Source organism: Herpailurus yagouaroundi, unplaced genomic scaffold (assembly GCF_014898765.1).
Source record: "Herpailurus yagouaroundi ecotype Mexico unplaced genomic scaffold, PumYag 212, whole genome shotgun sequence".
NCBI lineage: Eukaryota > Metazoa > Chordata > Mammalia > Carnivora > Felidae > Herpailurus > Herpailurus yagouaroundi.
In genome coordinates, this window is record NW_024412443.1 from 632,616 (window position 1) to 658,608 (window position 25,993).

The 25,993-nt window shown below is 41.0% G+C and overlaps 1 protein-coding gene across 4 annotated transcripts in view; it reads right to left on the reverse strand.

Moving 5' to 3' along the window:
• Positions 1-1,289: 1,289 nt before the first annotated feature.
• BTNL9 (butyrophilin like 9) overlaps positions 1,290-25,993 on the reverse strand; it is a 30,079-nt gene continuing 5,375 nt past the window's right edge. For 2 of the 4 annotated variants that reach the window (XM_040454360.1, XM_040454357.1), the window contains 9 exons: positions 25,364-25,711; positions 22,275-22,556; positions 17,309-17,437; positions 17,092-17,124; positions 16,771-16,791; positions 7,108-7,128; positions 6,818-6,844; positions 4,391-4,417; positions 1,290-3,530 (listed from right to left, as the gene is read on the reverse strand). In XM_040454360.1, the coding sequence (XP_040310294.1) occupies positions 2,908-3,530; positions 4,391-4,417; positions 6,818-6,844; positions 7,108-7,128; positions 16,771-16,791; positions 17,092-17,124; positions 17,309-17,437; positions 22,275-22,556; positions 25,364-25,610 (1,410 nt within the window). In that variant the 5' untranslated portion in view covers positions 25,611-25,711 and the 3' untranslated portion in view covers positions 1,290-2,907. The remainder of the gene's footprint in view (positions 3,531-4,390; positions 4,418-6,817; positions 6,845-7,107; positions 7,129-16,770; positions 16,792-17,091; positions 17,125-17,308; positions 17,438-22,274; positions 22,557-25,363; positions 25,712-25,993) is intronic. The other 2 variants (XM_040454358.1, XM_040454359.1) reach the window with 2 other exon arrangements.

Sequence of the window (25,993 nt, forward strand, 5' to 3'; positions counted from 1 at the left end):
TTGACAGTTTTTAGGAGTATCAGCCAGCTTGTCTATTTCTTCATGATTTATGAATTTTGGGGGCAGGAATACCTCAAAAGTGATGCTGTTGTTTTCTCTTCACTGTTTTGCATCAGGAAACACATGGTATAAATTTATGTCATATCTGGTGATGTTAACTCTTGTCACTCTGTTATTGTGATGTCTGCCAGTCTCCTCCTCTGTAAAATCGGTAAGTGTATTGTGCTTCTAAATTAATAAGTAATTGTTATTTTGTTGGAAATACTTTGAAACTTCTGTTGTAGAGTTGAATTTTCTCTTCTCCCCTATTTGGGTATTCATTTATTTATGTATATCAGTGTAGATATACATATGCTTGGATTCCTATTTTTACTTATTTGTAAGTTCCATTAATTACTGTGATCAAATTTGGCTAGTAGAGTTCCTTTAAGCTGACTTTTATGTCAAATTGACATCTCCCCTTCATTCTTTTTTTTTTTTAACAGAAGCTCTGTGAGAGATTCTTTCTACATCTGTTAATTCTCAATTGCCTTCAGCTCAAAATAATTTTCATTCCAAAGTGGCAGATATTGGGGTGGCATATTATAATCCCCTTCAGTGTTGTTCAAAATTTTGTTTTTTGGGCTGAAGGGTAGCCAAATATGCCACCCCAAAATATGCCCCTTTGGCATGCAGATCATTCTGAGCTGATTTTTTTTCTTTCTCAGTAAACTTTATTTTTTTAATATGAAATTTATTGTCAAATTGGTTTCCATACAACACCCAATTTGACAATAAATCCTCTTCATTCTTTGAGTACTTCCTTACTTTCTAGTAGATCATTTATTTATTTATTTATTTATTTATTTATATTTTTAATGTCTATTTATTTTTGAGAGAGAGACAGGGAGTGAGCAGGGGAAGGACAGAGAGAGAGAGAAGGAGACAGAGAATCCTTAGCAGGCTCCAGGCTCTGAGCTGTCAGCACAGAGCTTGACTTGGGGCTCGAACTCAAGAACCACAAGATCATGACCTAAGCCAAAGTCAGATGTTCAACTGCCTGAGCCACCCAGGCAAGATCTTTTAGACACATTCTGGTATATTTTTTTAACACCAAGCTGTTAATTCTGACACTATTTACCTAGAGATAGTGTCATATTCCAAAAGTTAAGGACTCAGTCCTATAAGACTGCCCTTCATTTCACACACCCTTGCAAGTCCAGGTTGTTACCTGTGCTTCTAACAGCTATAAATTGGAGGTTCCCACAACCTTCAGAGGTTTAGTAATTTGCTAGAGCACCTCACAGAACTCAGGAAAACAGTTTATTTACTAGATTGCTGGTTTATTATAACCCAGGAACAGCCAAATGGAAAGATGCAAAAAACAAGGAATGGGGTAAAGTGTGAGGCTTCCATGCTTTCTGGGTGCACCACTCTCTCCCCCTCTTCAAGAGTTCACCAACCTGGAAGCTCTATGAACCTGGTCCTTTTGAGTTTTATGTAGGTTTCATTACATATATTCTGTTGATTAAGTCATTGGCAATACTGGTGATTGCACTTAATCTCCAGCCTGTCTTCACTGAGTTTGGAAGTGGAGGTTGGGAGATGGGTCTAAGTTTTAACCTTTTAATCACATACTTGGTTCCTCTGATAACCAGCCCCATCCTTAGGGGGCTTTCCAAAAGACATATCATTAACATAAATAAGGTATGGTTGAAAGGTGCTTGTTATGAATACCAAAAGCCACCCTAATAGCTCTTACCATTTAGGAAATTCTAAGGGTTTCAAGAGCTCTGTGTGAGAGTATAGGTGGAAGAGCAAATATATACTTATTAATCATAATATCACACCTATTTTGTGTTTTCCCCGCCTCAGCCCTGGAGTCCACCATTTCTCAAAGGAACCTTCATTCCTTTTGTGGAAAACAGTACTAAAAGCTAAATTCTGGGTGCTAGGTGTGTTATTGTTTCTAAGCTGTCAAAACTGACAGAGCTAGGAACCATATGCATGCAGACACACATCTATCTACCTACCTACATACCTATCTACCTATACCTATCACATGTGTGTGTGCTCCACATATCTGTACATATAAAAAAAAAAGTGAGTTCATAGAGTTACCTTTCATTTTCTTCTTTCCTTTTTCTGCATTTTTTTATTTATTTTCTGACTGAGAAACCTCTCGGCACACTTAGGGAATTTTCTTATTTGCTCAATTCCTTGTTGATCAATTCTTGTCATTATTCATTATAATGTTCAAGCTGTCTCATAACTGGCTAGTGGAGCCTCTTCATCCTAGTTCCTACGTCCCCATCAGTTTCTGAGCACATTTGAATACACAATGTTCCAGATTCACCTGTACTTTCTCTGCTCCAACCCTGGAATCAGCCATTTCTCCAAGTTCATTTCAGTGAGAAGTGCCATTTAACACTGGATCTAAGCCCTAAGTGAACTCATTGCTTATGAAGTGTCATTGCTTCTAGACATTTTAGAACTAGAAAACATATACAAAAAGTATAAGAAATATACAAGCTAACCGATACTTCTTATCCAGTCCAGTAAGATTTACCTCCATCTTTCCTCCATTCCAGTTTCTTTCTGGTCTTCCACAGTGCATACTATGGCTAATGACAGCATGAATTTATTGTTATTCATTTGCTTTTTCTTACCATCCACACAAACAAGCTTTGGAATTCCCTATTTTTCTTAAAGAAAATCGTGTGTGTGTGTGTGTGTGTGTGTGTGTATTTATATGTATATATGTGTATACACACACATATAAGCAAAGGTTCCTCTTTTTGTTCCCTTTCTGCTGTGCTCTTTAGCCTTTGCTGACATTTTTGTGATGCTTCCTCCGTAGAAGCGGGAGAGCAAAAAGTATCCAGGAAGCCGCCAAAGACCCAGACCCGCAGGCAAAAGAGTGCCTCACTATAGGCCCAGGGTGGGATCTGTGGGCTCATAGGGCTGTAACCAGGTGTCACGGTCATCCTCTTCCAGGTCTTGTGTCCCCCTAATAGGCAATGGACAGATGGTTAGGGGATCCGGGTGTTCACCACCGTCGTGAGCTCTGGGCCTGAAATACGCACAGAGCGTGCCTGAGAAGGTGTCGGTAAAGGTGAAGATGTGGGTGCCGTCGGACACGTTGAAGAAGGACAGTTTTCCTGCCTCCCAGTCCAGGAAGATGCCCACACGCCGGGGCGGCACGCGCAGGGTGAGCGGGATGCGGTGTGGGTCCAGGACGAAGTACTCACAGTGGTTCCACAGCCCCATCACCCAGTAACCGCTGGCCGGGCTTAGGCGCACTGGCCCCAAGCGGGGAACTGCAGCCAGACACACACCCAGGAACCAGCGGCTGCGCCGTCCCACATACACTTCCCAGTAGTGTCGGCCAGCTGAGAAGCGCTCACAGCTCAGCACGCACGTCTGCTCAGAGAACCGCTGCTGGTCCCCCGCCACAGAGCCGGACACTGCTGCGCAAGAGGACACGCTCTTGCCATCCTCGGAGACCTCCAGGCTGCGGTGCGCCGAGGCCGGATCAAGGGTTACATGCACTGTGCAGAGGCACGGGTTTAAGGGTTGTGGAGGACGGTTCTGGGCCCTGCCTGTCCCCTTCCCTGACAAGTAAACCGTAGTGCTCCTGGTGGTCATTCCCACCCTAAAACCATCCCTGTTTACTGAAGCAGCTTGCAAGTCACTCCTGAGCACCTGAAAGCCGCAGGAGGAATCATATTTCTTTCCTGAAGTTTCCTGAATGCCATACTAGGTGCCACGGAGAGCAGAGATAGAAAGCAAGATAGATTCGTGGAGATGGAGGCAGGCTCACTTCTCCCAACTCCTGGTCAAGGTGAAGAGGCTCCTGGCTGGTCCAATTCCTGGATGCCACCACTCTGTGTGACCTTGAGATCATCATGTGAACTCTGAGCCTCAGTTTTATAGCAATGTTAGGATTTTAAAATGGAAAGGGACCTCTGAGATCATCTGGTCCAGTGCCCTGCACTTCAACACCTCACCCCTCAAAGCACGCCCATTTAATAGATGAGAACCTTAAGGATCTCTTCTTTCAGATAAGAGGTTCCTACAAACAGGCCCTAGCAGCCTTCCTGCCAGATGAAAACAAATCTGGTAAAACACAGAAAATGATGTGCTTTTAAAGAAGATATGCGCGTGTGTGAGTATAATGTGCATGCACAAAAATGTGCATGTGTGAGTATAATCAGATGTGCACATGCAGGCATATGTGTCATGTCATATATGTGCAAAGGTAGGATTATGCTGTATGTGTGTGTGTGCATGCAGGCTTCATACTTGGCTCTTGGACAGACCCTTCCTCTAATCTCAGATCTCTCCACCTCCCTTGTGTTTAAAATCCAGCCAACCCAATCACAAGTTACAGTCCCTTGACTTCAGTTACCTGCATACTGTTGGGCTGCTCTCCATTCTGAAACCAAGAAGAAAGGAAAACAGGTTTAGAGATCTGAGCCAGTAACTCTAGAACATTGAGGGAGACTCAAGATGCATGAGGAATGGCACAAACCCAATGATCTCCTTCCTACTGTGACAGGTAGAGTCCAGGCTGGTCTGGGTTCACCATGGCATTTCTCTGGGAATTTAGAATTGGGTAGGTGGGTGGTGTCATTGCTGGGTTATACCAAATCTGTATGCAGTCTAGCCTTGTGCTGAGAAAGGCAGGAGAACAAAGGATGTAGGCAAAGAGAACCAATACAGGTGGCTGAGATGCCCTGAAAGTTGCACATGAAGTTTCAATCTGACCAGCAGGCTCAGTCCAAGGGGGCCTGGTTGAACATGGCTCCTGTCCTAACATGTCCTTTAGACATTATGTCTTGCATCCTTTCTTAATATGAACCATTCTGAGTTGATTTCTGTTTTGTTTTATCTTATTTTGCTTTACAAAAGAGAAATCAACAAATCACAAAATAGCAAAAGTAATAGAAGTTTTCAGAGATTCATAAATTTATAGCAGGGCCTTTCAAACCTGTTTTTACATCAGAATAACTAGTAAAACTTTATTTTTTTAAGTCTATTTATTTTGAGAGAGCAAGCTAATGGGGGAGGAGCAGAGAGAGAGGGAGAGAGAGAATCCCAAGAAGGCTCGACACTGTCAGTGCAGAGCCTCATGTGGGGCTCAAACTCCCATGATGTGGGACATCATGACCTGAGCCAAAGTCAGATGTTTGACTGGGCCACTTAGGCACTTTTGGATTTTTTAAAAGGATTTTGTAAATTTATCCTAAAATTTAAAATGGACCTAAAAATGTCCGTTCACTTTTAAAAATGTCTGTTCACTCCTAGAAAAGGAGAATAACTTGTACTTTTGGGTACAAAAGCCACAGCAGTAAGAACAATGAAGTAATAGGTGGTCAAAATATAGTCCTATCTACACATGGGAACCAATTATTAACTAAGAGCAATACCCACATCAATGGGGAAATCACAGATGATGTAGTAGATGGCAACCTTCAGATGGATTAAAGACATACACATAACACATATAAAGTGAACAGAAGAAAGTGGAAGAGAGTATCTTTGTGACCTAAGTGTGAGGAAGTTTTTCTTCAGTAGAATTTCAAAAACACCTGACATAAGATAAAATTTTGATGAAGATATATCTGCATAAGAATATTAATCCCTCACTGGTATTAAACATTGTAAATTCCTTCTTTAATCTGTCACCTGCTATCAGCTATGTCCATAGTTTCCTACTGAAAAGAAATCATTAATTTTGATAAAATCTAATTCATCAAATTTTTATCTTATGACTTGAGTTTTTGAAACTTTGTTGGTGATATGTGTATGTATGTATGCATGTCTCCTTGAATCAATAAAAGAAAGATAGTAACCTCATACTAAAAATAGCCAAAGGACATGAACTGGCAATATTCAAAAACGAAGCCCCAAAAGTCATCTAGCAGATGAAGAGATGCCCAAACTTCTTAGTGTCCAGAAGAGGACAGACTGAAAGAACAATGAGCAATCATTCATCTCCATTGACAAGCTAACTTAGAAAGCTGGCTCATATGGGATGTAGCATGTGGAACCTCCATGTACTGCCAATGGCAGTATGATGATACTGCCTTTGGGGGATCCTTCTATCCCACTTAGTGACATATCCCCTCCCCCATGGACCAGCAATTCCCTTCCTGGGTACACATCCCAGAGAAATATCCACATAAAGCCAGAAGGCAACACATTTGAAGCTATTCAGTCAGCAATGTGTGTGGTGGTATGGAGTTAGAGGCAGGCTGGATGTCTGTTCCAAGAAGGTGGCCGGCTAAAATGGAGTACTCCACAGCAAGGAGACACAGACCAGATGTGGTGGCAGGGACGGGTATTAAAACAGTGATGAGTGAAAAAAGCAAGGAACAGCACAAGACTGTAAATGTCATTTACAGAAACTAAAATGCTTGTGCACAAAGAAGAAATTCACCTTTTGCAAGAATACATACAAAATAAAGCTACACATTAGACTGCTTTATGTAGGGAATGGAAGAAGGTATAGGGGAAAATATTTACATATAGGTCAACATGCCCATTCTAGACCCACAAGTCACAGTCTTTGAGGGTCGGTACCAGGATCTAGATAATTCTGATGTGCAACCATAATTTTCACCAATGGCTTACAATATGCTTACACCTCAGGACGATATGAAAGTAAATATGAGAGCAAAACTAGAATATGACTTCTATTAAGTGACATACATTAATGCATGCCATGTGCCTGTGGAATAAACCAGAATGAAGTGTGGGTGGTTAGTCAGAGTGAGTGACTGGGATGTTGAGATGTAAAGTGGACAGTGGGAGGGAGACAGATTTCACTCACCAGCCTGGCCTTCAGCCCTTCTCCAGTCTGAAGCAGTCATGGAAAAATGGAATCAGAACATCAGGTCAGTGCTGCTTCCCTGCTCACACACTGCATTTTGCACCCACCCCTGCCCTTCTCCCCTTTCTCCTGACACCCACATTGCTATCAGCATTTTCTCCCGCCACCCACATTGCTATCAGCATTCCATACTGGGCATCATAGTTGGTTGGGATATGAAAAGAACATACATGGAAAATCAGATGCTAAAAGATAGACAAGAAGAAATAATCCCAAAAGGGGTCACTTACCAAGCTCTGTCTGAAGCTTCCCTGTAAGCAAAACACACAGAGAAAACATCAGTCTTTGGGTAAGGGGAACTACCTTCCCAAGGTAGTTAGGCCACTGGGAAGAGGTTTCTTAGTCTTAAACCACTGCTCACCACATCTCATCTTTGTCTCTGTACCACCAATCTACGGGATTCTTATGCTTCATCCTATTCTTTGCTCTAAGGCAAAAATCTGCACAAGGCTGGAAAAGAAAAACAGGTCCTGATACTAAGGGGCTTCTTTCCAGGGCTCATGTCTGGTTTGAGAGACTACTGCTCTTTTGCCCTGAAGTCAGAAACTTTTCCTAGGGAGGAGGTCCTTCATAAGTCCAGGCATTGAACACAGCCTGTGTAAGTCTCAGGGTCACTTACTAGGTACACTATTTAAAAGACTGGGAAGACATCACACTCAATTATTTCCCTTGGCCAGATATTAAGACCTTGATATTTTACCACTAGAAATGCATTCCTTTGACTTCTCCACCTTATGTCTCATTTTAAAAGTAAATCATTCTAGCAAGAAGCTTGGGAAGATGGCAGAGGTGGAGGACCCTGAGTTCATCCCATCCCATATTTTCAACTAGACATCATCTACATCCAAGTTAATCAACCGGACAGCAATCTGAAGACTAGCAGAACAAACTCCACAACTAAACACAGAGATGAAGCTGCATCTGAAAGGTTAGGAAGGTCAGAAAGGTAAGGGAGGCTGTCTGTAGGAGAGAAGGAGCTGCACACATGGAAAGAGCAGAGAAATGGGCCCTCACACCAGGGTGTTCACATGTGGAAGAGTGAACCATATTTTAAATATTTTATTTCTTTTTAATTTTTAAAATATTTTATTTTAAATTAAAATATTTTAAAACCATAATATTTGGTTTTAAAAACCAGAGGGACTGAATTCCTTGAGTCTGTAAAACCAGTGGGACTTGGAGTCTGGAGTTTTAAAAGTCAGCTGACTCAGTTCTGGGCAAGTCCAAGGGTGAGTGATAGTTGGGTCACTGCCATTAAGGAGACAGCAGCCCACACAGAGAGGCAACATAAAAATCACAGTTTACACAACACTGGAGACAAGCAGGAGACAGAGCTGTTCATACTGGTTTCAGAGGATGTTAGGGGACTTCAAAAATGAGAGAGCTGGAAGATGCCATTTTCCTTCCCCAAACCCCAGCATAAACACAGAGCCACCTATGGGAGACAGGGCTGCACAGACACTTTCTATAAAACCCATTGGCAGTATGCCATGTCCACAAGTTCTCCTGGGAACTAGCACACACCAACCAACTTACTAGCTTTGATCCTGGGCTCAGGGAAAATTTTGTTAAGCCATGTCACCTCCAGTCATGCATCCCCAACCACTGTTGAGCACAAGTACCAGCCATGCCCAGCCATCCTCACTCTCTTGCCCAGGCTTTTGCCCCTAGAAACCCCATAACATAGCCACCAGCCCCTGGAGTGTTTCAGGGCATCTGGCATAGGATTAGTGATCCAGCACAAACTTTGCTAGCATTGTCACCCAGCTCCCAAGTTCCCCAGCAGTCATGCCCCCTTAGAGTTGAACTGCCTGGGTCCTACTAACATCACAGAGAGCAAGCACAGCCCACAACAGGCAGCTAATTAGAGAAGACAACTACACTGAAAGGAAAAGTGACTCAAGACACAACAGCAGGACATAAACAACACATATTGGATACTCTCATGAACTGCCAGGTGTGGTGAAGAGGGGACAATGTACTGCAGGACACTCCAGGACCCCTTCTTCATAAAGTCACTACTTCCAAATTCAGAAGACACAGTTGAATTTCTTGAATAGAAGGAGAGATAAAGAAAAAATGAAATATGGCCTTTTGTAGCAACGTGGATGGAACTGGAGAGTGTGATGCTAAGTGAAATAAGCCATACAGAGAAAGACAGATACCATATGGTTTCACTCTTATGTGGATCCTGAGAAACTCAACAGGAACCCATGGGGGAGGGGAAGGAAAAAAAAAAAGAGGTTAGAGTGGGAGAGAGCCAAAGCATAAGAGACTGTTGAGAACTGAGAGCAAACTGAGGGTTGATGGGGGGTGGGAGGGAGGAGAGGGTGGGTGATGGGTATTGAGGAGGGCACCTTTTGGGATGAGCACTGGGTGTTGTATGGAAACCAATTTGACAATAAATTTCATATATAAAAAAAAAATAAAAAAAAAAATAAAAAAAAAAAAAAAGAATCTCCCAGACACACAAAAACTAAAGGACTTATGACCACTAAACAAGTTCTGCAAGAAATACTAAAAATGAATCTTTGAAGATGTGGTATATATAAAATGGAATATTACTCAGGCATAAAAAGAGTGAAATCATTTGCAATGACATGGATGGAGGTGGAGGGTATACCATATGATTTCACTCCTGTGTGGAATTTAAGAAACAAAACAAAGAAGGAAAGGGAAAAAAATAAGAGAGATAAAGGCAAACCAAGAAACAGATCTCAATTATAGAGAATAAACTGATGGCTACCAAGGGGAAATGGATAGAGGAGGGGTTAAATAGGTGATGGGGAATAGGGAATGTACTTAATTTGATGATCACCAGGTGTTGTATGGAAGTGTTGAATCTGTTGAATCACTATATTCTTCAGCTGAAACTAATATTACAACGTGTGTTTACTAACTGAACCTAAACAAACACAAAAACAAAAAGACATAAGATGACAGAATGGTTAAAAAGGAAGACCCATCTAGGGGCATCTAGGTGGCTCAGTCGGTTAAGCATCTGACTTCAGCTCAGGTCATGATCTCATGGTTCATGGGTTCAAGCCCCATGTTGGGCTCTGTGCTGACATCTCAGCATCCATGTTCATTAGGGAATTTGGTCTGTAGTTCTCCTTTTTAGTGGGGTCTTTGGTTTTGCAATCAAGTTAATGCTGGCTTCATACAATGAGTTTGCAACTTTTCCTTTTATTTCTATTTTGCTATTTATGCTTTGCTGTGCAGAAGCTTTTTATTTTGCTGAGTTCCCAGTAGTTCATTTTTGCTTTTGTTTCCCTTGCCTCCATAGACGTGCTGAGTAAGAAGTTGCTGCGGCCAAGATCAAAGAGGTTTTTGCCTGCTTTCTCCTCAAGGATTTTGATGGCTTCCTGTCTTACATTTAGGTCTTTCATCCATTTTGAGTTTATTTTTGTAATACACATTCTTTTCAAGTCCGCACAGGATATTCTCCAGAATAGATCACATATTAGCCCACAACACAACCCTCAACAAATTCAAGATTGAAATCATACCGTGCAACTTTTATGACCATAATGCTATGAAACTAGGAAACAACCACAAGAAAAAAATATGGAAAGACTACAAATACATGGAGGTTAAACATCATGATACTAAACAATGAATTTCTGGTCAACCAGAAATCAAAGAAGAAATTTAAAAAGTACATGGAAACAGATGAAAATGAAACCACAATGGGCCAAAACTTCTTGGATACTGCAAAACTGGTTCTAAGAGGGAAGTTGAGAGCAATACAGACCTACCTCATGAAGCAAGAAAAAGCTCAAACAGCCTAACCCTGCACCAAAGAGGTTAGAGAAAGAACAACAAACAAAACCTAAAACCAAAAGAAGGAAAGAAATAATAAAGATTAGAAAATAATTAGGTGATATAGAAACTACAAAAACCATAGAACAGATTAATAAAACCAGAAGCTGGTTCTTTGAAAAAAAATCCATAAAATTTATAGCTCTTTATCCAGACTTATCAAGAAAAAAAGAGAAAGGACTCAAATAAATAAAATCACAATTGAGAGAAGAGAAAGAACAACCAACACCACAGAAATACAGTCATAAGAGAATATAATGAAAAATTGGACAAACAACAAATTGGACAACGTAGAAGAAATGGATAAATTTCTAGAAATATATAAACTACCAAAACTGAAACTGAAGGAAATAGAAAATTTGAACAGACTAATAACCAGCAAAGAAATTGAATCAGTAATCAAAAAAAAGTCCCAACAAATAGAAGTCCAGAACCAGATGGCTTCACAGGAGAATTCTACCAAACATATAAAGAAGGGTTGATTTGGCCATACTTTTGTGTGTCCAATTCTGGGTTCTCTATTCCATTCCATTGGTCTATGTGTCTCTTTTTGTGCCAATACCATACTGTCTTGATGATTACAGCTTTGTAGTACAGGCTAAAATCCGGAATTGTGATGCTTCCAGCTTTGGTTTTCTTTTTCCACATTACTTTGGCTATTCAGGGTCTTTTGTGGTTCCATACAAATTTTAGGATTGCTTGTTCTAGCTCTGAGAAGAATGCTGGTGCTATTTTGATTGGGATTGCACTGAACGTGTAGATTGCATTGGGTAGTATGGACATTTTAACAATATTTGTTTTTCCTGTTCATGAGCATGGAATGCTTTTCCTTTTCTTTGTGTCTTCTTCAATTTCTTTCATAAGTTTTCTATAGTTTCCAGGATACAGATCTTTTACATCTTTGGCTAGGTTTATTCCTAGGTATTTTATGGTTCTTGATGCATTTGTAAATGGAATTGGTTCCTTGATATCTCTTTCTTTTTTTAATGTTTATTTATTTTTGAGAAAGAGAGAGACAGAGAGCAAGCAGGGGAGGGACAGAGAGAGAGGGAGACACAGAATCTGAATCAGGCTCCAGACTCTGAGTCATCAGCACATGCCTGATGTGGGGATAGAGCCCACAAACCATAAGATCATGACCTGAGCTGAAGTCAAACGCTTAACTGACTGGGCCACCCAGGTGCCCCCCCCTTGATATCTGTTTCTGTCACTCCATTGTTGGTGTACAGAAATGCAACTGATTTCTGTACACTGATTTTACATCTTGAGACTTTGTTGAATTCATGTATCAGTTCTAGCAGTTTTTGGGTACAGTCTTTTAGGTTTTCCTGAAAGGTAGAGTATCATGTAACCTGTGAAGAGTGAAAGTTTGTCTTCTTCTTTGCCAATTTGGATGCTTTTTATTTCATTTTGTTGCCTGATTGCTTAGTCTAAGACTTCCAACACTATGTTAAACAAAAGTTATGACAGTGGACATCCTTGTCATGTTCCTGATCTTAGGGGGAAAGCTCTCAGTTTTTCCCCATTGAGGATGGTATTAGCTGTGGGCCTTTCATATATGGCTTTTATGATGTTAAGGTATGTTCCTTCTATCACAACTTTCTTGAAGGTTTTCATTAAGAAAGGATACTGTATTTTGTCAAATGCTTTTTCTGCATCTATTGATAAGATCATATGGTTCATATCCTTCTATTAATGTGATGTATCACATTGATTGATTTGCAGATATTGAACCAGCCCTGCAGCCTAGTAATGAATCTCACCTGATCATGTGCTATCAACAACAGTCAAATTATGGAAAGAGCCCAAATGTCTATCAACTGATGAATGGATAATGAAGATGTGGCATATACATACATACAATGGAGTACTACTTGGCAATAAAAAATAATGAAATCTTACCTTTTGCAACAACATGGATGGAACTGGAGGGTATTATGCTAAGTGAAATAAGTCAGTCAGAGAAAGACAGATACCATATGTTTTCACTCATATGTGGAATTTGAGAAACTTAACAGAAAACCATGGGGGGAAGGGAAGGAAAAAAATAGCCACAAACTGAGACAGGGCCAAACCATAAGAGACCCTTAAATATAGAGAATAAACTGAGGGTTGATGGAAGAGATTAGGGTGGAGGGTAAAATGGGTGATAGGCATTGAGAAAGGCCCTTGTTGGGATGAGCACTGGGTGTTGTATGTAGGTGATGAATCATGGGAATCTATTTCTGAAGCCAAGAGCACACTGTATATTCCGTATGTTAGCTAACTTGACAATAAATTATATTTTTAAAAAAGTAAAAAAAAAAAAAAAGAAAAGTTAATACCTATTCTTTTCAAACTGTTCCAAAAAATATAAAAGAAAACTTCCAAATTCATTCCATGAGGGCAGTATTACCTTGATGCCAAAACCAGATAAAGACACCAAGGAAAAAAAGAGAGAGAGACAGAGACAGACGGAGAACTACAGGCCAATATCTCTGATGAACATAGATGCAAAAATCCTCAACAAAATCCTAGCAAACCAAATCCAATAGTACTTTTAAAAAATCATTCACCATGATCAAGTGAGATTTATTCCTGGGCTGCAAGGGTGCCATATTCACAAAGCAATCAATGTGATACATCACATCAATAAGAAAAAAGATAAGAACCATATCAGCCTTTCAATAGATTCATAAAAAGCATTTGACAAAGTACAACATCCACGCATGACAAAAACCCTCAACAAAATAGGTTTAGAGATAACATGCTTCCACATAATAAAGGCCATCTATGAAAAATCCACAGCTAATATCATCCTTAATGGGGAAAATTGAGAACTTTTCTTCTACGGTCAGGAACAAGACAGGGATGTCCACTCTCAGCACTGTTATTTAACATAATCCTGGAAGTCCTAGCCTCAGTAATCAGACAACAAAAAGAAATAAAGGGAATCCAAACTGGTAAGGAAGTAGTAAGACTTTACTATTTGCAGATGACATGGTACTCTATATAGAAAACCCAAAAGACTCCACTAAAAAACTGCTAGAACTGATAAAAGAATTCAGTAAAGTCACAGTGTAACAAATCAACACATAGAAACCTGTTGCGTTTCTATACACCAAGAATGAAGCACCAGAAATAAATTAAGGAATCAGTTCCATTTATAATTATGCCAACATCAATAAGATACTCAGAGGGGCATCTGGGTGGCTCAGTCAGTTAAGTGTCCGACTTCGGCTCAGGTCATGACCTCACAGTTTGTGGGTTCGAGCCCCACATCAGGCCCTGTGCTGACAGCCCAGAGCCTGGAGCCTGCTTCCGATTCTGTGTGTCTCTCTCTCTCTGCCCCTCCTCTGCTCATGCTCTGTCTCTCTCTCTCTCTCTCTCTCTCTCTCTCTCTCAAAAATAAATAAACATTAAAAAATTTTTAATAAGATAATTAGAAATAAACTTACCCAAAGAGATAAAAGAACTGTATTCTGAAAACTATAAAACACTGATGAAAGAAATTTAAGATGACACAAAGAAATGGATAGACATTTCATACTCATGGATTGGAAGAACAAATATTGTTAAAATGTCTACACTACCCAAAGCAATCTACACATTTGATGCAATCCATGTCAAAATATCAACAGCATTTTTCACAGATCTAGTACAAACAATACTAAATTTTGTGTGAAACCATGAAGAATAGCCAAAGATATCTTGAAAAGGAAAAGCAAAGCTAGGTGAATCACAATTCTGGACTTCACCTTATATTACGAAGCTGTAGTAATCAAAACAGTATGGTATTGGCACAAAAATAGACACACATAGATCAATAGAACAGAACAGAAAACTCATAAATGAACCTACAACTATATGGTCAGTTAATCTTCAACAAAGCAGGAAAGAATATCCAATGGAAAAAGACATTGTCTTCAACAAATGGTGTTGGGAAAACCAGACAGCAACATGCAAAAGAATGAAATGGACCACTTTCTTACACGATACACAAAAGTAAATTCAAAATGATTGAAACACTTAAATGTGAGACAGGAAACTATTAAATTCCTAGGAGAACACAGGTAGTAACATTTTTGACATTGGCCACGGCAATTTCTTTGTAGATACATCTCCCAAGGCAAGGAAAACAAAAGCAAAAATAAACTATTGGGACTTCAGCAAAATAAAAAACATCTTCACAATGAAGGAAACAATCAACAAAACTGATTGTTTTGTGAATCTGATAAATTATTCACACTTTCTTGCAAATTAGTATCCAAAATCTATAAAGAACTTATAAAACTCAACAACCCCAAACCAAATAAACATGAATAGACATTCTTTTCCAAAGAAGACCAAGACATGGCCAACAGACACATGAAAATATTCTCAATATCACTCATCATCAGGGAAATACAAATCAAAACCACAATGAGCTATCACACCTATCAGAATGGCTAAAATCAACAACTTAGGAAACAACAGGTGTTGGCAGGGATATGGAGAAAGGGGAACCCTCTTGCACTGTTGATGGGAATGCAAACTGGTGCAGTCACTCTGGAAAACAGTATGGAAGTTTATCAGAAAGTTAAAAGTATAGACCAATTATGATCCAGTAATTGCACTGCTAGGTAGTTATCCGAAGAATACAATGAATACAATGAATACAAAGAATACAATGCTCATTATTGCAGCATTATTTACTATAGCCATGGAAGCAGCCCAAATGTCCATCAATTGATGAATGGATAAAGAAGAAGTGGTGTGTGTGTGTGTGTGTGTGTGTGTGTGTGTGTGTGTGTGTAATGTAATATTATTTAGCCATAAAAAGAATGAAATCTTGCCATTTGCAAGACATAGATGAAGCTGCAGAGTATGATGCCAAGCAAAATAAGACGGAGAAAGAGAAATACTGTGTTATTTCACTCATATGTGGAATTTAAGAAATAAAACAAACAAGCAAAAGGTAAATATAAGAGAGAAAGAGATAAAGACAAATCAAGAAATAGACTGGAACAAACAGAGGGGAGGTCGGCGGGGGTGGGTTAAATAGGTGATGGGGATTAAGGAGTGCACTTGTCTGTATGAGCATTGGGTGATGCATGGATGTGTTGAATAACTATATTGTACACCTGAAACGAATATAACACTGTATGTTAACTAACTGGAATTAAAAACTTTTAAAAAAAAGTAAATCCTCCTAGGGGCGCCTGGGTAGCTCAGTCAGTTGAGCATCTCACTTCAGCTCAACTCATTATCACCCAGTTCATGGGTTCAAGCCCCACATCGGGCTCTGTGCTGAACTCTTGCTCAGAGCCTGGAGCCTGCTTCAGATTCTGTGTCTCCTTCTCTCTCTGCCCCTCCCTTGCTCGTGCTCTCTGTCTCTCAAAAATAAATAAATGTAAAATTAAAAAATTAAAAAGTAAATCCTCCTAGGAAAGGCAACACTATACACTAATTTAGACCAGCGTGTTAATTACTTACAATAGTTGCCCTTCCACAGGACTAGGTGGACTACAACACAAGATTCTGGGACCTCATAATTTTGCCTGGAGTTTTATTGCAGCATGCAAGGTGGTTCCTGAGGTCTTCCCCCCACCCACCCACCCAATCCCCACACCTATTGTGGCCTTCTCCTCCATCTCTCCATTCCTTTGGATTCACTCTACCCTCCTCTGTTCAGGCACACAGCCCATGGTGCTGAGTTCCTTGGGGAGAAAAGTGAATCTGATAAATTACTCACACTTCCCTGCAAATTAAACGTGCCTCCCTTCTCAGTGTCATTTGCATTAAAAAGAGAAAGATATCCTAGGAAGATGAACGTTTAATGGTGGAATTGTAACCGAATCCTATAATTTGCAGGAGAGGGGCTGGCAGGGTTTGTCTGGGGGCGGGTCTGAAGTCAAACATACTTCACTGCTGCACGCGAGTTATTTGGGGGTGGAGAGGTGGGCGGAGCAGAAGGATGGGTTTAGAATTAGATTGTTGCGGTCCATCACTCTCCACAGGGAGCCTAAACTACTGAACATCTTCCACCCCGCACGCATCGGGTTACCCCACTAGTCGGTAGCCTCACTGTGGGCGTGGTACCCAGAACTTACCCAGCTCTTCTGTGAGTCTCCCTAGAGAAAAAACGAAGAAAAGAGGAACATCTCAATTGATGTACACTGAGGCTTCACTTCTCTAAAGAGCACAGACTCGGCCCCAGTGCGTTCTGAGGAACCAGGATGGGCTACACGCGAGGGAGGAGCGGGCTCCGTGGCAGGGGAAGTGGCAAAGCAAACCTCCGCCACCGCGTTTCTCACTTCCAAGCGCCCCGGGTCTGAAGTACTCGCCTTCCTGAACCAGCAAATTCCCCCTCTCCCCACCACCTTCAGCTAGTTAAGGGTGCGGGCAAAGAGCGCGCCTCTTTCCCTGCTTACCTTTGTCCTTCTCAGCCTGCTCCTTCAACTTTTCTGAAAAGAGGAAAGAAGGGGAGTGCACGTAACGGTACACACTCGCCTGCTGTTTCCAAGGCCCACCCCAGCCCCGCGTTTTCGCAAGACCGCACCTCTTTGGTGCCCTCTCCGCGGGCCTCCTCCTCCACTTTCCTCCCAGCAAAGCCTGAGCCTGGCGGGAGGCCCCCAGCCTGCCCCGTACCTTGGGACCTACGTTGCTTCTGAAAGAAGTACAGCGCCAGCGTCAAGAGAAAAGCCAGGAGGAATGGCAGTCCCACCAGAGACCCAAGGAAAGCTCTCTTCCAGGGTGAGGTTCCGGGTAAAAATGCATCTGGAAAACACCCCACAAGGAGTTGTTTCGCTTTAGGCACCACTAAACACTAAGTGAGAGGACTATTCTGGACCCAGCGTGCCGGAAATCCTTCCAAGTTGGCAGGCGTTAAACCTTCTGGGCAGCACCATAGCAATCTGTGAAAACGGGCATCATGACAGCGGCCGCACCACGCTCTCCCCAGGTAGGACCCTGAGGAATAGTGGCCAGCTCGAACTTGCTTAGTGGAAAAAGGAAATTGAAGGATGTGGAAGGGAGGTAGTGATGGACCCCACCTACTCTCCCAGCTTAGAACTTCTGTGACCATGGCTCTGTCCTCCCTCTACTCTCCACAATTGTCCTATATCTGAAGAACTTGAAAATCCAAGGTGTTGGTATCCAAAGAACGGTGAATTATTGCTCTCTACTGCTAGGGTCAACTCCACAAGTCATTTCATTTTGCCAACTTCTTACAAACACTTGCTTTTACTTCTCATCACACCTTTGGAAGAAATGTTAGCAAAATTGCTTAAGGGTTGACTACCAGTTCCCCCTTGTCCTCCCCAGGCTCACTGAGGAGGCTCTGCCCTGAAGCAAGATGTGGCCCAGGCCCACTCAGACAGGGGCTAGATGGCAAAGAGATACATGGAAAATGGAAGGTAACTCTTTCAAAATTCTTGTGGCAATTTAATGGAATAATTTGGTGTCTGTTAAAGATAATTATTTTTCAAGTGATGATTTTAGTTCAGTGGTCTTTTTAAAAATACATTTTTCTTTTTTATTGTGGTAAAATGTATAACATAAAATTTACCATCTTAACCATTTTTGAGAGTACAATTCAGTGGCATTAAGTTACTTTCACATTGTTATGGATCATCATCATCATCCATCTCCACAACTCTTTTCAAATTCCCGAACTGAAATTCTACTCATTAAATACTAACTCCCCATTTACCAGCCACCCCAACCCAGTCTCTGGCAACTCCTATTCTACCTTCCATCTCTAAATGAATTTGATGACTCTAGTCACCTCACTGTAAGTGAATCAAACAATATTTGTCCCTTGGTGTCTGGCTTATTTCACAGCATGGAGTTTCCTCAAGAGTTAAAAATAGAACTACCTTATGATCCAGCAACTCACAATTAGATATTTACCCAAGGATACAAAAACAGAATTCAAAGGGATTACATGCACCCGTATGTTTATTGCAGTATTATCAACAATAGCCAAGATATGGAAGCAGCCCAAGTGTCCATTGTCTGATGAATGGATAGAGAAAACATGTATACATATACAATGGAATATTACTCTGCCATAAAAAGGATGAAATCTTGCTATTTGCAAAGACATAGATGGAGCTAGAGAGTTTTATGCTAGGTGAAATAAATTAGTCAGATGGGGCGCCTGGGTGGCGCAGTCGGTTAAGCGCCAGACTTCAGCCAGGTCAGATCTCGCGGTCCGTGAGTTCGAGCCCCGCGTCGGGCTTTGGGCTGATGGCTCAGAGCCTGGAGCCTGTTTCCAATTCTGTGTCTCCCTCTCTCTCTGCCCCTCCCCCGTTCATGCTCTGTCTCTCTCTGTCCCAAAGATAAATAAAAAACGTTGAAAAAAAAAGAAAAAAAAAAAGAAAAAAAAAAGAAAAAAAATTGAAATAAATTAGTCAGAGAAAGAAAAATACCATATGATTTCACTCATGTGTGGAAATTAAAAAACAAAACAAAGGAACAAAGGGAAAAGAAGAGAGAGAGAGGCAAACCAAGAAACAAACTCTTAACTATAGAGAACAAACTAATGGTTACCAGAGGGGAGGTTGGGTGAAGGATGGTTAAATAGGTGATGGGGATTAAGGAGTGCACTTGTCATGATAAGTACATCATCACTGGGTGATGTTTGGAATTGTTGAATCACTATGTTGTACACTTGAAACTAATATAACACTGTATGTTAACTAACTGGAATTAAAGTAAAAACTTTAAAAAGTTATGGCCTTATTAATATACTATGTATGATATTCAAAAAAGTTGATTTTGTATAATCATTTGCATTAGTGTGCAATATTCATTTTACTGCTTTTGTGTTTCCTACCTTTATACTGACTGTCATTTTTGATCTCTTCTTTCCACACAAAGAGTCCCTTTTAATATATCTCCCAGGGCTGGTTTAGTAGGTCATTAACTCCTTAAGTTTTTGTTTGTCTGGGAAACTCTTTATCTTTCCTTCTATTCTTAATGATAGCCTTGCTAGATAGTATATTCTTGGCTGCAGATTTTTCCCATTCAGCACTTTGAATAATCATCATTTCCTTTTGGCTTGCAATGTTTCTATTAAAAAATCTGCTAACCTTATGGGCTTTCCCTTGTAAGTTATTGACTTCTTTTGTCTTGGTGCTTTTAAGACTTTTTATCACTATATTTTGCAAATTTATTTTTTATTTCTAAAAAAGTTTTTTAATTTTTATTTATTTTTGAGAGAAAGAGACAGAGCATGAGCGGGGGAGGGGCAGAGAGAGACAGAGACAGAGACAGAGACAGAGACAGAATCTGAAGCAGGCTTCAGGCTCTGAGCTGTCAGCACAAAGCCCAATGCGGGGTTTGAACCCATAGACTATGAGATCATGACCCGTCTTGATCAGTAATGTCCTTCAGTCTTTTCTCAAGTCCAGTGATTATCCTTATGGTTATTGCTTTAATTTATCTATCAGGTATGTTACTTATTTCTGTTTCACTTAGATCTCTTTGTGATAATTTTCTCTGTCATTTTGTCTGTTTCTCCATGTTAAGAAAGTTAGCTATGTTTTCTGCTTTTGAAAGTTACTTTATGAAGAATCGATCCTGGAGTGCCCTGCAGTACAGTGTCCCCTGTTTACAAGGAACAGGCACTTCAGGAAAACATCCTATGTGTTTTGCTTATGCCTTACTGTTGAGTTTGAGTCAGTTTTCTTTTCAATGTAGTTGTCTTCCCTCACTCTTCTCTTGTTGTGGGCTATGCTTGCTCTCTGTGACATTAGTGGGACCTAGGCATGCTAGCTGTGATGGACACTTGCGAGTGTGGTGGAGGTGTTAGCAATATTTGCATTGGACCACTTCTCGTATGCCAGATCCCCCGGAACACTGTGACAGCTGGGGGCTTTCACCAGGCTGGTAGGGAAATGAGGCTGGTCACAGCACTCAATGATGGCTGAGTGTGACTGAGTATGGCCCATGATGGTGGCTCGTGGTGCAGGGCTGGGCACTGCACTGCAGCTGGGCAGGGTAGGCTGTGGAGCTGTGCACCTGTCAGCTGGGTGGGATGCATGTGCAGCTTTAACAAAATTTGCCCTGAACTCTGGGTCAAGACTACAAGTGTCTGTGCAGCCTCACCTCCCACAGATGGCTCTGTGTTTATGCTGGGAGGTGGTGGAGAAAAATGTGCCTGCTAGCTCCCTCATTTTTGGAGAATTCCCCCAACACTCTCTGAAATCACAATGAACAGATCTGACCTCTGTTTACCCCAACTTTGTGTCAACTGCCTTTTTTTATGTTGCCTCTGTGTGCAGGCTGCTGTCTTTTTAAGTGACCCAGCTGTCACACTCCCAGCTCACCCAATGCCAAGTCAGCTGACTTTTAAAGCTCCAGGCTCCAAATCCCACTGTTTTTACAAACTCACAGAATTCAGCCTCTCCAGTTTTTAATGACAAACATTATGGGGAATAGTCTTCCCCATGTGAAATCCCTGGTGTGAGGGCTTGTTTCTCTGCCCTCTCTATGTGGGTAACCTCCCTTTGCATTTTTGACCTTCCTAACCTTTCAGCTGCAGCTTCTTCTCTATATTTAATTGTGGAGTTTGTTCTGCAAGTCTTCAGATCACTCTCTAGTTTGTTGACTTGGATGTGGATGATATTTAGTTGTAAATGTGGGATGGGATGAGTTCAGGGTCTTCCAACTCTGTCATTTTCCCAAGTTCCTCTCTTCCTTATGGGTTTCTTAATAACATTTTCTTTTTTCTAGCTTACTTGATTGTCAGAATACAGCATATAATACATATAACATACAAAATGTATGTTAAGCTCCTATTTGTGTTATAAATAAGGCTGCCAGTCAACAGTAGATTATTAATAATTAAGTTTTGGGGAGTCAAAAGTGGTCAGCACTCTTAACCCACTGAATTGTTTAAGGTCAACTGTAATATAACTTTATTTATACCAATGTGAAAAATGCTCCATAGGTTAGGTTTATCCTCAAGACTTAAAACAATTGGTCATGAAAATTAAAACCTTCAGTGTGTGCCTTATAATAAAATTTTGGCCCTAGATAATGGCCTCACCCTTCAGCTCATTGCCTAACCATCTTCTTCCCTGACCTACCACTTTTAAATCCACATACACACCCTACCATGCCCTAGCACACTTCCCTGCTTCATTTTCTGTACAGCACCTAAAATACTTCTTTTAGCACCTAACATCCTCTAACCTTACAATATAATTCACTCTTTTATTTGTATTTTCTCCACAGGAATGTGAACCTGAGTGCAAGAGTTCGATATTTATTGAGGGCTCTCAATAAATATCATTTAAGGGATGAAATTAGGAACACATGGGATCTAATGATGACCTCTAATTAATAGTTTCTGGATTTCAGGACATGGACTTTAGTGCATAAGTTGGTTCCCTGGGGCCTCCCCTGCATACTGTTTGGGTGAGTGGTAGCTGTTGTACTCTTAGTAGGTTCCTGATATCCAAATCACTAATTTTTCAGGTGTCAAGACCAGCCCACCCCATAGACAGCCAGGCCCCAGTACCACTGTGCCCTTTTAGATGGCCTTTGGAACATACAGGGAGGACATGATGAGTAAGAAGATGAGGGTTAGTTGGCACCAACTGACCTGCTATCTGGATGGTGAACTCTTTCTTCTGTATCAGGAGAGAGTTCTGGATGGAGCAGGACACATTACTATGGGCACCCCCTTGAACAATCACAGATGTTTCCAGATTGAACAGGCCCTTGGAATCCTGGACTATGGCTTCCATCTTTGGAGGCAGGCACTGTCCTTTATGATCTTTCCACTGAGCCTGGGGCTTGGGGTACCAGCCACTGGAACTGCACTTCAGCTGAATGCCTCCCTCCTTGAAGCCCTCAAGGGAGATGTGAGGGTCTGAGCCCATCCCTGGGAAAAGCAAGAAGAGTGGGAAAGATCAGGCTCCTTCCCAGAAGTTGTACATGATGTTCATGCCACCACTCACCATCTGCAGTCATTATAAGGAATCATGACTGTGACTGCTCCTAACACACATGTGGGCTCACAGCCCCCACCTGTGGAATGTAAATTACAGTTTATTTTTAAGTTTATTTATTTATTTATTTATTTTGAGAGACAGAGTATCTGCATGTGCAAGTTGGGGAGGGGCAGACAGAGAGGGAGAGAATTCCAAATAGGCTTCATGTTGTCAGCGTAGAGCCCCATATGGGGCTTGATCCCACAAACCATGATATCATGACCTGAGCTGAAATCAAGAGTTGGATTATTAACCTACTTAGCCACCCAGGTGCCCATAAATGATATTTTAAATTTGTGGTGGCATGTGGGACATGGGAACAGTAGTACCCATGAAGGACATTTGGAAATATTATGGGGGGCTATTTGGCCAAGAAGAGCTGCTGGAATTTAGTCATATTACATAAGGGACAGTCCCTTGAAGTAAAGAAAAATCCCACCCCAAATTTCAATATATTGCCCTCTGTGTCTCTTGAATCCCACCAGCATTCAAGTGCCTGTGTCACATGCACTCCTTTATTTCTCCATCCTGAGGAGCTAGCTTTATATTTTGAATATGCAAAACATTAATATGTTTAGCAACATGCAGAAGAATGAAACTAGACCACTTTCTTACATCATTCACAAAAATAAACTCAAAATGGAAAAAGGACCTGAATGTGAGACAGGAAACCATCAAAACCCTAGAGGAGGAAGCAGGAAAAAACCTCTCTGACCTCAGCCGCCGCAACTTCTTACTCGACACATCTCCAAAGGCAAGGGAATTAAAAGCAAAAATGAACTATTGGGACCTCATGAAGATTAAAAGCTTCTGCACTGCAAAGGAAACAATCAACAAAACTAAAAGGCAACCAACAGAATGGGAAAAGATATTTGCAAATCACTTATTGGAAAAAGGGATAGTATCCAAAATCTATAAAGAACTCACCAAACTCCACACCCAAAAAACAAATAATCCAGTGAAGAAATGGGCAGAAAACATGAATAGACACTTCTCTAAAGAAGACATCCAGGTGGCCAACAGACACATGAAAAGTTGCTCAACATCGCTCCTCATCAGGGAAATACAAATCAAAACCACACTCAGATACCACCTCACGCCAGTCAGAATGGCTAAAATGAACAAATCAGGAGACTATAGATGCTGGAGAGGATGTGGAGAAACAGGAACCCTCTTGCACTGTTGGTGGGAATGCAAACTGGTGCAGCCGCTCTGGAAAACAGTGTGGAGGTTCCTCAAAAAATTAAAAACAGATCTACCCTATTAACCAGCAAAAACACTGCTAGTAATTTACCCAAGGGATACAGGAGTGCTGATGCACAGGGGCACTTGTACCCCAATGTTTACAGCAGCACTTTCAACAATAGGCAAATTATGGAAAGAGCCTAAATGTCCATCAACTGATGAATGGATAAAGAAATTGTGGTTTATATACACAATGGAATACTACTTGGCAATGAGAAAGAATGAAATATGGCCTTTTGTAGCAACATGTATGGAACTGGAGAATGTTATGCTAAGTGAAATAAGTCATACAGAGAAAGACAGACAACATATATTTTCACTGTTATGTGGATCCTGAGAAACCTAACAGAAGACCATTGGGGAGGGGAAGGGGAAAAAAAAGTTGGAGAGAGAGGGAGCCAAACCATAAAAGACTCTTAAAAACTGAAAATAAACTGAGGGTTGATGGGGGGTGGGATGGAGGGGAGGATGGGTGATGGGCATTGAGGAGGGCACCTGTTGGGATGAGCACTGGGTGTTGTATGGAAACCAATTTGACAATAAATTTCGTATTAAAAAAATAAAAATACATTAACATATTTAAAGAGCCATACTGTAAAAAATGTGTACCAGGAAAGCCCCAAACCTTTCTCCATCCTTTCCATCCATTGCACCTTCCCCCCTCTCAGGTAACCAATTTCATTAGTTCCTAGTGTATCCTTCCTGTGTTCCTTTTGTGCAATGTTTATTTTTCCTCCCACAAAAGTTTAAATGCTATAGAACTCTTTTGCACCTGTTTTTTTCTCTTGCCAACAACCTAGAAGTCACTCCACATCAGTTCATAGAGCTCCTCCCCATTTTTTCAGCTGCATACTGTGGATCATTCCAATGTGTGACATAGTCAACACCTACGCTTAGATACTAAGGTAGTTTCCACTGTTGTACAATTACAAATGATGTTACAAAGATTAAATTTATATGTATGCCTTTTTCATATTGGAGTTGTAGGAGGTTTATCTTCAGGGTAAACTCCTAGAGATGGGGTTGCAGTTTAAACGGTAGATGTGCAAGCTATCCTGTTAACTATTGCCAAATCCCCCTGCACTGGAGTTTTGCTTTCAACTTCATCATCAGGGTACAGAGCAGAAGGCCTGCTTCCCCTGTATGGTCAAACTGTTGAATTTTTGCCAATCTCTGAGGTAAAATATTGCGCAGCAGGGTAGCTTTAATTTACCTTTCTTTCATGATGAGTAAAGGTGATCATCTTTTTATATGTTTAAGGGTCATTTGTATATATTTTTTGTGAACATTTACTTTGTTCATTTGCTAATGAATCTTTCTTTTTAATAGTTTTTTTAAATTAGATATATTTTCCCTTTCTCCATGTTTCTCTGTCTACTCTTGAGCAAAGCAAATCTGTCCAAATGGACCCCTTTCTCTGTCTCTCCTACTGGGGCTTGGCTAGGTCACATACCTGCTACCTCCAGCTCCCAGACTGCTTCCCTAGAGAAGTTGCTGGAGAGGAAACGGCACCCATACAGGCCCTCATCAGCAGGAATGATGCCAAGGAGTTGCAGGTTCACACTACCATCCATGATATCATCTTTGAAGAGTTTGGTCCTGTTCTGGAACTGCATCATCTGCTGGCTATAGAGCTCCTGCCGCCCCTGGTACAGGTGGACCACTTCAGAGGTCCGACTCCGGAACCAGCGGATCTCCATATCCTCAGCATCCAGGTATGGTGACAAGTGGCATGAGAACTCCACTTCTTCCCCCACAAGTGCCAGGATGGATTCCCCAGGGCCTACCACACTGACCTCCTCTAGGATGAGAAGCCAGAAAAACAGCCCAAATCAGTTCTCATCAAAGATAAATTTTTATCACATTCCTTTGCAGCTCAGGAATCTATAGTAAAAAACTCAAATGACAAAAGTAAGACACTTTACAGAACAATGGTTTTGGCTTCTTGAAGAAATAATTGTCACAAATATGCCAAGTTAAAATATACACAAGGGATATTACAACCAGATACAATGTGTGGTGCTGGAGTGGTAATTTGTTTGAACCAACCATTTGCAAATGTTGCTTTGGGGACAGTTATGTA